We start from the raw sequence: 14193 nt of genomic DNA, 5'->3' as shown, positions 1-14193 counted from the left end.
AAAATTAATTAAAACTCTTAGGCTTACAAAACATAATGATTGATGATTGACTGAGGTACGATGTTCGAAATAAAACCATTATTTTATAATATTTTCCTTTTTTATTATCTCAGGAATTGTTTGTTTTCATATTAATATAATATCATAGTTTCATACAGTGAATACATGTCAGCGGGTAATGACGAATGCACGACCTGGCACTGAACCAACTGCCTCATACATACAATTCGTTACACAACAAATATACAACAATATTATATTATATTTATTAAATACCAACATCTGACAGCTTTTCAAATTACGCGCCATTTTCTAATAGACTACAATATAACATTTTTTAAATCGTGAAGATATGGACCGTACAGTCATTCAGCCTATTGAAAAGGTGTCAGTGTGGCCAGTGTAAAGATTAAAAATTGTTCCAAATAGCGCGGCAGTAGAAAATGAAAATGTCGCAACATAAAGCAGCACTGAGCAGTAAGTATTGATGTAATCGTCTCATGTTAGCGTTAGGCGTTAGGTCGTGTTGTGCTCCTACAGTCTACTTCACAATCATCGTCGCAACCTCGCAGTACTGACAATCAATTATTTGGTCGTACACGCTATATTAATACAAACGTACACAACTTTTACTTTATATATAAACATTTATTTAATTTTATCATAATCAATATAAGTTACCTATGTATTAGAATTTTTCTATTCTTGCAATTTTACTAGAACAAAGTGCATTAAACAATTATATATTTATTGTTACTTCTTTATAAGCTTATTGTTGAACAGTATTCAAATCAGTTGTTTTTTGAGTATAAATAAAATTGTGTTTTAGTAAAAAATGCAGTCGTTTTACAAATAGCGCGAACGTAAAGCGAAGACGCGCAATAGTTTACACTTAGAGGCGATATGTTGCTCGTCCAGTTATAACAATATTAGCTAATTTATAGAAATTTGACGTCTCACGAAATTGGACACAGATGTTGATAACAAAAAGAATACAAACTATAATAATATAATAACAATAGTTTTATAACTAAGAATTTTGCTAAGTTATGTCTGAGCTTGATTCGTTTTCAATTTAAGACCCGAATTTTGCTAGTTCATTGCTATTATTATACTTCACATAAAACTGTCACATTTCGTTCGACGTCTAATACAATCGCAGCGTTTCGCAAGTTACGAACAAACTACAAGCTCCCACGTACATAGTCACAACAAGCGAGTGCGGTGAACAATCACTTAAGACTCGACGTGAAAGCTTCCCGTAATAATATAGGTAATACATACGACGCTAAATCACAAGAATTTAATTATTAGATTAGTTATTGTACCTTCAGAACAATCTTTATACATCCCCCGAAACTAAACGTGATATGAAATATTGTACTATACTTATGATTTGTTATTCAATAAACACCACAATAATGGCATCACTGAACAATTTACAGACGGGAAATATATATCGAAAAACTTTCAACAAAAAATAACGTCGATAAAGATATAGCATAAATTATTATATCAACAGATTATAACAAGATTTACATAGCGATATATAACGAGAAAAATAGCATAATATCGCACCGCGGCAAGTGTCACCTGTTTCACAGAAACGGCAATGAAACAATACGAAATAGAAAATATACTTACATATTCGTTGCACATACAAAAAGCTGTGAAAGATCGCTAATCATAGGAGGTTAGCGTACACCGACTCGACGAAACGTTATAACGTTATATACGCGTTATTTAATTACAATAGTTACAACAACGAAGGGATCCGAGTCAACGTCCGGGGCGTCACTACGCGCTAGTAGGTGCCCGCGGCCTCTACCAACAATATACCTTCTCGCTTCTATTCTACGCTATACTCGGCTAACTGTCGAACAACAGAACAAACTGCTCCAAACACTCTGGTCTCTACAACCTTCCCTATATCGTGACGATTATATGTTTGTCTATTCTAACAAGCTAGGGCGCGCGGTCCTTGTAATACTGAGCGGTCACACTGGCACACGAGCGGCGTACTTTGATGGGACATCGAACAAACTGCTCTGTACGAAACTATTACAAAATGAATGAATTACGTGACAGTTTGGACGTGGATATATGAATATGTGTAAGTCCCGCGCACCGTCACTACCGACTTAAGCTTACAATTAACCTGTATTTATCAAATGTTACTTTTATATTATTATATTTTAGCTTTAAATACACATATACACGTCAACGATGAGATTTAAAGTTTAGTTTTTATTCGGCTATCACTGAAAGGTACATACATTATAATGTATAACAGACAAGGATCGAGCGGACCGCGCGGCCTTCAACATCGTCATACAAAAATATATGAGAAGAAACAATCGACTACACAAAATATACATTTATAATCACCAACAACGCAATAGTAATCAGCTGTAAATATTCACATCTATAAATTGAATTTGAAAATATAAGAGAGATATATAGACTAAGTATTTACGTTTGGTCCGCGCGGTTCGTCGAGCCACAAACAACAGCGCCTAAGAAAGAGATAACAACGTTAGGATAATACCCATAAACACATCGGTATTTAATAGTTACACGTTTTACAATTAATTTATACCTATCGACTAACTGCGGCTTGCTGAGACATTCGACGATGCAGGACTCATAAGTGTTGGTACGCGGTATAATAGCTAATATTTGTTATGATTGACTAAATGTCTCGGCAAGCGTGTCAACTATCATAGTTATTGTAAGGGAGGCGGCGCAGTGGGCCCGTGCGCACTCAAGCATGACGCGATACTACACAGCTAATCCAAGCTAATCAAAATAACTACCATTTGGTAGAAACAATTTTTTTGTTGGTAATTTTTTTTAACTTATTCCAATAGTTTTTTTTTAAGTTTTTTTGGGAAGATCTTTTTGCGATCTTATTAATTTGACAAGGGCTTTCGTATATATTTAATACATTTATACATGGTGAAGAAAGCTGTATACATATTGACAGGAAAGGCACTACTGAAGAGAACATGCGATGACACGTGAAGAATACGACTATTACGACCAGTAGCACTTCTAACTATCAGTAGCTCGATTCTCTACTACTATCGCCTACCGACAACCGACTAACTATCGAGAAATTTTGTATGAAAATCTGATCAGCGCCTCTAGCGGGCTCCGTAAGAACTATAGTACATTTTAAATGTCAAACTCTCGATACTCGACAGTACTGAGTGTAGAGAATTGCGCTACAGATAGATTATCAGACAGAATGTTATCTGTCACTATATCTTGCAGTTAAGTTAGTTAAGTGAAACTGGTCTTTAATACAAATTATAACATGATTATTAGACCCTGGGTACGTTTGTAGTACTCATTTATTTTTGATTTTCTTACATTTTCGAATTTGTTTTCGCTATATTTGTTGCGACATTCATAGTATTATATTAATGGATTTAAAGCCATGATACTTTACTTGTAGTTATTTTGGTACATTTTCATTCAAATACTTTTGTCCCATTCGCGTTTGAACTAAATCAAATATACTGAAAAAGGACAAAATAAATCTTTAAGTATACATATTATACTTTCATTCACTCATAACAAAAACTGTTTTTTTTTTTTTAAAGGAATAATTTCGATATCAAACACAAATTTCCCTACAGTCAATTTTTTTCTAGTAAAATCATGGCTAAAAAGAAACCGTAATTATCTATCAAATACTTTAACATTATTCAAAGATATATCCATCTTTGTTATATCAGAAATACATAACAATTAAACTCAATTCACATCGGGACGGCAGCGAAGCACAGGATAGCACGGTCAGGACAGCTAAAAGAGGGACTGCTCGCAACACCACAACGAGTTTTACAAACGATTTCGATCTCTAAAGTCTGTTCATATAGTTTAGAATTAAGGTACCTAGGTCGAATATGACCACGTTAAGGTTTCTTACCCTTTTTAATAAAAAAAAGCTATATCCCCAACCAGCAATTAGCTAGCGTGGTGGACTCAAGGCCTGATCCCTCCTTTATTACGGGAGGAGACCCTTGCCCAGCAGTGGGATATAAACGGATTAAATTTAATAAAGCAGAATGAAACGTAAGTTTTAGCATGCATTCATATATGCTATATATCTTTACAATAAACACATACGTACATGGCCATATTTTTCGGCCGGCTATATTTGACCCATGTACAGTTGCCGCCAAATAACTTGAACAATTTCGCTATATCATAGGGAATGATTTCTAGGTCCGCTTTGAAAGAATAGCAGAGCGCGACGGCTACGGCTATAGCGCTTCGATCGCTTGTTTGGTAGAACAGTCAACCGAGAGTCCTCTGCACTGGGTCTACATTTAGTTTGCTTTCTAAAATTACTTCTTGTGTTCAAATAGTTTGACGTCACCTATACCTTGTTTTAGACTAATAGTAGTCTGCTCCTATCTCGGTGTGAATTGAGCCAAAAAAATAACTTTAATTTGTTTACCATTTGCGTGTACGAACGTCTCATGACGTCACAGGTGCGTATACGTGCATCACCCGCGTGCACGCGACTGCCAACATAATAATTACAATTAAATAATAATTAACATAACAAACACACGCCGCACAAACAATTAGTTGTACTTGAACACACACACGTAATGGAATTTTATACACACACATTCATACAAACATTCAACTTTTATACAGAGTGTGATATTGATTAATTTTGATTTTAACCAATCATTTTAAGTGGAACAAAATATTATATTTAAAGGCATATAATAACATAAGAGTTTCGTACATTTTTTAAAGATCAGAAAAGCGATTTTATGAAGTAGATTGTACCCCAAACCACGATTTAAAACAACCTTATTCTTACAAAATGCCAAAAACTGAAACATTAGAAATATTTTAAGTAAATTATTTCTTCAGAGGTACTTGAAGGTGCATTACTTTACTTGTACCATACAATACTTTTGAATAACATGATAACAAATAACTAATTTCGTATTCGCCTTCTCTTTCAAAATGTTCAACAGTAGGAATAAATAAAATTGAGCATTATTACATTACAATAAACAAAATTAATCAATATCCCACAAAATTATACAATAAACATAATCTATTTATACAAAATGAACATAACTGAACCGAACGAATTGAAACTAAATATACAACGTACCTGTAGGTAATATTGAAAAATTTACTATAGAAATTTTCTTTAACCATTCGGCTTTTAAGTAAATAAATTAAACCTTATTATAACACAAATAAGTTTCATTTTAAAATAGCACGTTGTTACGATGGGACGTGCGAAAGAGACAAATATACAGCGCTCTCATTCACACTGCTCTTGCACTGAAATACACGATGATTGTTTGAACAATAAATCTCATATTTTACAATATCATTATTAAGATATTCATTGATGAGTGAATATATTAGCCATTGTTCACATTACCCGGTTAATGAGCCGGGCAATGTGGATAATGGTTGAAAATTACGTAAAATTATAATCTAACAGACTATACATAGTGAGGAAGCTATTAGGCCTCATTGCAGACAACAATATATTACACATTTTTTTTATATTTATTTAATTTATTTATTATTTTATAATTAAGTTTTTTTAGCTGTTGTTTGACAATACTCGATCGTTTGCAATTGATCGGTGAGTCTGTGAAATAGCAATACGACAAATTCAAAGCACTCACTCATTTAATCGTACCATGAAATAGTAAAACATAGTTTGGTGAAAAGCAAAATAGTATTCCTCTGCATTGAAAACATAATCATTGCAATTTGTAACATCAAATTTGTTTCTAATACTACATTTCACCAAGAAAAATTACAACACGTATTTTCAGCGTGGAATTCGCAAACTGTCCGGTTATACCGCAAATTAACCGGGTATTATCAAACAATAGCTGTTTCTATACACGCCCAGACGCCACGTATTGATCGAGCCCCCAACATGCAATATTCAATTGACTAGCGAAATAATTTGTATTTTTTATATTTTCAATCGTTAATTTTGTACAGTCATATGCTAGATTGACAAACACACTAATGCCCGGATTCTTAGTATATTTAGCGGTAGTTTATCTATTAAATTGCGCTTTTTTATATGAGTTTAAACGCTATTGGATAGATAAACTACCGCTAAACGTACCCGGGAGGTGTTTAATTTAACCTTTGGATAAGTGTCGGTTATCTTAATAAAGTGGAATTCTGACAGATCTGTTCATACATTTATCTACAAGATAGACTATCTATAAATTGTATTTAACATTAATATGTAAAAATAACACTTCCTTTACTTATGTAGTGTTATTTTATTGGCAAGTTATTCTGACTAAAGTTCTGAGTATATTCCGTTAACTGCAAGAAAGATCATACATAATATATTTATTTAAATCTCATTGTTTCAAGACTTTAAGCGGTTTAACTGTGCCGGCTGCTATTGTCACCTCCGAAGCGACATCTCCGGTTTTTTATATTTAAATTTTTACCGGTAGGAAACCCTTGCCCAGCAGTGGGACAGTATGGGTTAAATTAATTTAAATTATAATATTTTCCAATTTATTTTCATTTCCTAGCAATGACTATACAAAATGAACGTAATAATCATTTAAAATGAGATAGATATGCAATAAGTTTCACTCAGGGCGAGTCCCCGCGGCTATGCCTCGATTGGAATGCAAAACAACTAACATACGAGAGATACATCCTTTTATATACATATTATATACTGTGTTATGTATATTACGACCGAATATATTTATGTTTTAGTAAGGATTATACAGAATAACACATTTTCGGTGTTGAAAATCTTCGTCTAAGAATTCGTGGAGGTTTACGACTTGTCTTAGTGCAACTTACTTTGAAAAATATAAAGCTTTTGTCCGCAACTTGTACGCATAGAAAGATATCCCTAGGTTAGAGTATCTATCTATGTGCCGAATATCCTCAACATTGAGTAGTAACGATAAACTTTCGCATTTATAGTACGACTTTTTTAAGTAATGCAAAGCTTCTTTTAGCAGACGAGTTTCAATAGCAAATTCTACATGGTTTCGCACCAATTAGTTATTGTGTATAATCCTTACATCACGATATAACACGGTCTATATAACATACAAATATTACGTATTCATAAGATGCATCAGCGTTGAATGACTTACAATAATGATATACCTACGCCCGACGAGACGGCCAACTCGTTGCTAGACAAATCGGACGATTCAAATGCAGATTGCATTAAAAAATCGGGAACCTTTTACCGGTCGTTTGTTGATCATTTCTCTTGTCTCGATATCGCGAGAGCTAGTTGTAGTTCGGCATCTTCCTGTCTCCTCCTCGCTTCGGCTTCGACCTGCAGTCGCCTGGACTCCGCGCTCGCCCACGCCCACTGCTGCTCCTCCGTGGGCAGAGCTTCCGCACTCCGAGCCTCTAGATTCGCCTTCTTTTTATCTTTCTGTTTAGTTCGACCGATCCCACCTATCGTGTGGACCAGGGACCTCGCGTATTTCACCGGCTTCGGCGACTTCTCTTTCTTAGAAGGTAACGTGTTCGAGGGCCACGTCTCGTTCAAGTTCTTGTTGTTGTCCGGCGGGCCCCAGTCGGTCGCCCAGTTGTCCGACTTGTTGGCCCAGTTGTCGGTCTTCCAGTCGCTGCCGGCCGAGTTGATGTTCTTCTTGGCGGTGTCGTCGGAGCCCCAGGCGTCCGATTTCTGCGGGGCGGGCTTCGCCCAGGCGTCGTCGGCGGCCCAGTTGTCGTTGGGCCAGGCCGCCCAGGCGTCGTTGTTGTTAGCGGCGGGGGCGGGCGCGGCGGGCTTGTAGTCGGAGCGGCTCGCGAAGGGGTCGTAGGCGACGGGCGGCGCCGACACGCGGCCGCTGCGCTTGTCGGACAGCGGGAAGCTGCCGTTGAGCGCGCTGCTGGCGGCCGAGGGGGAGAAGAAGTCGTCGGTGTCGAAGCCCGCGGCGGACGCGGGGCGCGCGCCCGAGGAGCGCGGGGGCGAGGGCCGAGGGGGCGAGGGCCGCGCGGGCTCCGGCCGCCGGGCGTCCGTCACGTCAGCGAACGGGTCCTCGATGTTGAAGGGGTCCTCGTACCTGTAGTCCTTGAAGGGGTCGTCGGTGAAGTCCATGGCGCGGACGGGGGTCTGGGCCGACACAAGAGCGAGTGAGACGGGTATAGCTAGGGGCTGGTGTGTGGGAGAGAGACAGAGTACGCACGTGTGAGCCGGGCCGGGCCGCGTCCGCTTAGCGCTGCAATGTGGGGACAAGCACACGAGCCGTGGTTAGCATGTTAGTGGACAGTGTTACATGATTATATGAAAGTATAGCGCGACACATCATAACATTCACACCGAGAATTTAATACACAATTTAATAAATCTTAAAGATACTATACCAAAATAACTCATCCAATAGAGGAATAAAAAGAACACCATGTATTTGACGTCAGTCAATGATTGGCCGACACATAATACAGCGTGTTTTCTTCTTGTTGTGTTTTAAAGAATACAGTCTCAAAATATACTATTTCTTTCTAGTTATCTGATGTGAAGCGCTTATATATTAATCACCACAGGTATATACAGGTACAGTCATTAAGATATAATAAACGTAAATGAACCAAAATATATAAAAAAATGAAATAATATTAAAAAGGAGTGGGTCAGACGTGAGAGTGCACATATACAGTAACTAAAAGCATTATAACACATGCAACTATTACATTTACTACTTTTAAAATCAGCCTAGCCTTTCTTCTAACTATGTTGGAGTCTGCTTCCAGTCTCACCGGATGCAGCTGGATACCAGTATTTTACATGGAGCGACTGTTTATCTGAACTCCACAACCCAGTTACCTGGGTATAACACAAAACCCTTCGTAACTGGTTGTCAGACTTTCACGCTTATGACTACTGTTAACGACTGTCAAAGATATTTGACAATGACAATCCATAATTTAACGAGCCTTCCGAAACACGGAATGGATTCGGAATGTATAATGGTCACCTATACACAGAACAACCTCAGCAAGCGTAGCTTAACCTTAGAGATCAAGCTGCTGTTGCATACTAAGCCACTTCCGATAACGTTTAACCAATTATTCTATAGTTACTTGTAGAATAAATTAATATTGAGCCCACTATTATTACACTGCAAAGATCACCCTCGGAATAAGATGGTAGATGGTAAGACCTTGGAAATGGAATTACTATTTAAAATGGATTGTTTAGAATTTTATTATACAGCAAGATTAGCAAGCAACTTTCCAACCGCTAATTAGTTTGGAGACCACTAACCAATGAGCCCTTTAGAAATAGACATAGACTAGCTACTTCTTAAGAAGATAAAATTACCACCAACACCATGAATTAAAAATATATTGTTATTTAATTATTTTTTGATAGTAGTTCGCCTAATGTAATATAAGCTACATACATCTAGTCTTTACGCACATTTAATACATTTAAATAAACATATAAAGCACTATTTAAAACGATACCAAACATGCACTAGAAGCATAAAGAGGCATGCAATAAAAAGAATGAGTGAATGACTGAATGTATGAACGAAGGGTGAATGATAAGCGTGTGGCGTGTTACTTGGCACAACATCACGGCGTGAGAATGGCATTCACAGAGAAAGTAAAATATATGCAAATTATTATTATTAGGTACTGTGAAGTTAACCGCTTTTTGATATAAAAAAACAATTTTGGTATATAATACTCATATTATTTCATTAAAAATACATGATTTGGTTTGATATTCAAAATATTATTGAATTTAATATCTTACGAAAGACTTGCAATTGCAAAATTATAGTTAAAAGCTCGCCTTCGACCACGATAATTAGTAAGTAGAATTTCGTAATTCTACGAATTTCTTTTGATATTTAATTTAAAAGCTTACTAAAAGTCCCACCAGCAAACGTACTTTGAAAATTTTGTACAAATTTTGTTGACTGTTGCTTTAGTTCATCAAAAAATATTGACAAATATTATACCCATTTAAAAGTTAAGTTTTAAGAATTAAGTGCACACAGCACACATTAAAAAACAAGTGCACACAAAACTAACACAAGTGTGTTTTAACTTCAAAAAATTTACATCAGCTTTTCATTTCGATATCAAAAAGCGGCTCACGAGAGTGACATTTTATGAAAACTAAAATATCAAAAAGCAAAGGAAACAACAATAAAATGCCATTCTCTAACACATGCAGTATTTACGTACATTTTACTTTCTCTGCAGCAAAAAGTAAAAAAAAATAATAAATTTTAGCTTAAATTTTCGACGGTCTATGTCGACACCATGCGGCTACGGCGGTAGGAGGAGGGGTAAATAAACATCAAATAATTCATAAAAATTAAATCTGAAAATAAATCGTTAGCTTAGTTTTAATATTCGTGTTTTTGAGAAATTTGGTTAAGATACAAGATGTATTTTTTACAAAACAATATTATTTTAGATATTTAGAAGAGAAGTCGACGTCAATTGAACATAATACAATCTTCTTATATATATTTTAACCATATTTCTGTTCTAAGGGAATCCTTTCAACATCATTTATTTCAAATTAACATTTTATCATTGACATATTCAAAAGTCTTTAAAGTCTAAATTATAATCAGAAAAGACTCATTTCTAACATTACTCATACTAATTTTATGACTGTAACAAGAACACTAAGTAAATATATTATGAACGAAATAAATCTATATTAAGACACACATTTTTATCACTCATAATGTTAGAATCGAGTCGAAAATCTATTGTTTCGTATGATTTAAACTCTGTGTAGTACAGTGGTAAGTGCATACATACCTTGTGCGGCGGGTTGGGTCGCGGCGGCGCGGGGCGCGGCGGCGGAGTCTTGTGGTGCTTGGGCGGCAGCGCCGGCGTGCTGCCCGACATGCTGCCCGACATGTTGCCCGACATGTTGCCCGACGGGGTCGTGGCGTTGGCGCGCGTAGGAGCGTGTAGCACGGCGAACGGATCCGATTCCCATGCACCCTGGAGTGATATCCAAAATTTAAGTAAATGTAACTATACACTGAATATAAATAATTATCACTTGCTCTAATGGTGAAGGAAAGGGTAATGTTGAAATCCTGCATGCCTAAAGTTGATTAACACATTTCTTGAAGGCATGCAAAGTTCCCAACCCGCACTTGGCCAACGTGATGGACTCGAGGCCTAGCCCCTCCCTTGAAAAAGCTGACCAACCACAGGTTAAAAAACTATACACTGTTTAAATTGAAAACAATCAAACGATTGTCATGACCTTATGTACCACACTTATTATTGTTCATAACTCTAATATTTCACACATTATTAATTAAACTACGTCTACTACACGCACATAGGACAGTATATTATGTTCTTATAACATATACCAACATACTGGTATGATATAATAAACATACTATTGTATAAACAAAGGGTTATTGTTAATTGTTACTCACGTCATCGTTAGCCTTTGCAGTATTGTCTTGTGAAGCGAACGCGTCGCCGGCGAACGGGTCCGCGTTCGATGCGAACGGGTCCGTGCCGAAACCGTCCTGGAAATAAAATGTTACCTTATATAATTCCATTTTAAATAACATTCATACATTATATCCGTTTGATAATAGAACGGAAAGCTGCTTAATATAAAACAATATAAGTGCCAAATTGTACAAGGTAAAAAGGTAATATATTTCGGGAAACTAAACATCATTTTGTGAGCAAACAGGTTGTTTTTTTTTTGTTAAACATATGCCTAACTTACACACAAGGTAAAAAAATAATATATTTTGGGAAACTAAACATAATTTTGTAAACAAACACTTTTTTTATAAACTTCAAGATTTTATGTCCAACTTACACGGGTACAAAAATACTCTGATTTATATAAATTAAAGTATACGTACACGTGCGATCATGTTTGCGTACGTATGAGTGCACGTATACGTATGTGTATACGCTAGTGTTACCTGTTGCGCATGTCCCTGCGAGGGTGCGAAGGGGTCGGAGGGGGGCATCGCGGAGGAGAACGCGTTCTCAGTGAAGGGGTCAGACTCGAACCCGCCACCCGGCGCACTGTTGTTCGCGAAACCGTTGCGATTCGCGAACGGCTCATCCTCCTGAGAATGGAAAGAACTTTGCTGAAATCTTTAGGTGACCAATCGATTCGTGTGATGATAATAAGTGGGTTGGGTAGTATTTATTTTTATTTATCTTTTGCGGTACTTATTCAAGATATTTGAAAGTGAGATGTCTATTAATTGCAGGCGCAAAAACTATCATAAAATGTTGCAGAAATTGTAATAAGTAGGTCATTAAGCACGATATTTAATGAGTTATGGAAGTAAGCAATTATAGATTATAACTTTTTAAATAAATTGGTCTGATGAAAACATCGGGGACAAAAGTAAGTGGCATGTGCACGTAGCACGTAGCACGTAGCACGTAGCACGTAGCACGTAGCACGTAGCACGTAGCACGTAGCACGTAGCACGTAGCACGTAGCACGTAGCACGTAGCACGTAGCACGTAGCACGTGTATACGTACGAGAGCATCACTGGGCGTGGCGCCGCGCACCACCTTGTCGAGGTGCTCGGCGGTGTGCAGCGCCTGCAGCTGCAGCAGCGACTGCGGCACGGCGCCGCCGCCCGCCAGCGCCGCCGCCGCCTGCTCCAGCGTGCTGTGCTGCTCCTCCAGGTGCGAGATCTTGATGTTGGCCTGCGTAGGACACGTGGAGAGATGTCGTTTAGGGTATTAACCCACCAAAGAGATATGCGGATATCTCCATTTTAATTCATCACTGTCGTAATATATGATACCAATCGATTCCCAAATAGTTAAAGCCTAAAGTCTAAAAACGAAAATCCTAGATCCACTACCTATTTTAAATAAATTATTGTAGAATATCACACGCTATGATATGGCGCAACATCCAAATAAAATAATATTATAACCAAAACTAGGATAAAAACTTCATAAAAATTACAACAAAACAATCGTTTGCTGTCCCACAAGATTCGTTAGCATCGGCCTATACAAAAAGCATGCGTTTTATACAGGGTGTCCCAAAACTCAACGATAATCCGAGACAGGATGAAAGGCCAAGTCATACCGGCTATAGGAAATATAAAAAAAAAATTCCATATCACTTAGTTCAGCAATAATAGACACTTTTCAAAAAAGTTGAAAATCCACACCCTTGGTCGCATTTTCAAGTCCTGTGGGCACCAATGTCACAATTTCGCTGTGTTTTTTTGAATTTCGTGTTCTTAATTAAATATGCTATTAATCGTATAACAAATTAATGCACAAAACATTGTTAATTTAATAAGAAAAGTTAAGTTTTAGTGAGTCATCTTTCTCAAAAATATCGTTAGTCAACTTTGACGCTTCATACTGAAAAAAAAATGTACTACACTACCCTTGGCAAGTTATTTCAAAAGTTGGCGCATTTAATCAAGATTTCAAAATAGTATAACACTTGCCACTTTTCTTGCCATTAAAAATGTTATTTTTATTTGAACGAAGAGTATCCTCGCAAATGGATCGGACGCAGTGGTACAATTTTATGGCTTCCTTGTTCTCCCGATCTAAATCCAGTAGATATTTTTTACTGGGAATGCATAAAAGAAAAAGTTTATTCGAAATCAATACAAAATCTATCATAACTCAGCCAGAAAATTGACACAGCGTCAGAGGAAATAAATGCAAGGAATTTTGATTGACCGGTGCAAAGGTCTTTTGTAAGGCGTTGCAGAGCCTGTGTTCGTGCCAGAGGAAAGCAATTATTTTTAGTAAAGATGTAATTGAGTCAGTCCATAACAAATATTTAATGTAATAAACATAATAGGTTATAATAATTAAAAAAAAACAATGAACGAACCATCGATCTTATTTAATTATTCTCCTTAAACTATTATTATTATTATTTTTTTTTTACTAAAGTAATTCCGAATTGTTTTCCTCTAGCATGAATTCAGGCTCTGCAACGCCTTACAAAAGACCTTTGCACCGGTCAATCAAAATTCCTTGCATTTACTTCCTCTGACGCTGTGTCAATTTTCTGGCTGAGTTATGATAGATTTTGTGTTGATTTCGAATAAACTTTTTCTTTTATGCATTCCCAGTAAAAAATATCTACTGGATTTAGATCGAGAGAACAAGGAAGCCATAAAATTGTACCACTGCGTCCGATCCATTTG

General features: G+C 36.8%; 1 protein-coding gene across 1 annotated transcript in view; it reads right to left on the bottom strand.

Moving 5' to 3' along the window:
• Positions 1-59: 59 nt before the first annotated feature.
• Positions 60-14193, bottom strand: part of Eps-15 (Epidermal growth factor receptor pathway substrate 15) — a 46451-nt gene continuing 32317 nt past the window's right edge. Inside the window, exons 13-17 of the mRNA XM_076125624.1 lie at positions 12539-12709; positions 11961-12110; positions 11451-11546; positions 10810-10998; positions 60-8131 (exon numbers count right to left, since the gene is read on the bottom strand). Of these exons, the coding sequence (XP_075981739.1) occupies positions 7268-8131; positions 10810-10998; positions 11451-11546; positions 11961-12110; positions 12539-12709 (1470 nt within the window). The 3' untranslated portion in view covers positions 60-7267. The remainder of the gene's footprint in view (positions 8132-10809; positions 10999-11450; positions 11547-11960; positions 12111-12538; positions 12710-14193) is intronic.

The sequence above is a fragment of the Anticarsia gemmatalis genome, chromosome 17, assembly GCF_050436995.1.
Source record: "Anticarsia gemmatalis isolate Benzon Research Colony breed Stoneville strain chromosome 17, ilAntGemm2 primary, whole genome shotgun sequence".
NCBI classification, from domain to species: domain Eukaryota; kingdom Metazoa; phylum Arthropoda; class Insecta; order Lepidoptera; family Erebidae; genus Anticarsia; species Anticarsia gemmatalis.
This window is presented reverse-complemented; position numbering and strand designations above follow the sequence as displayed.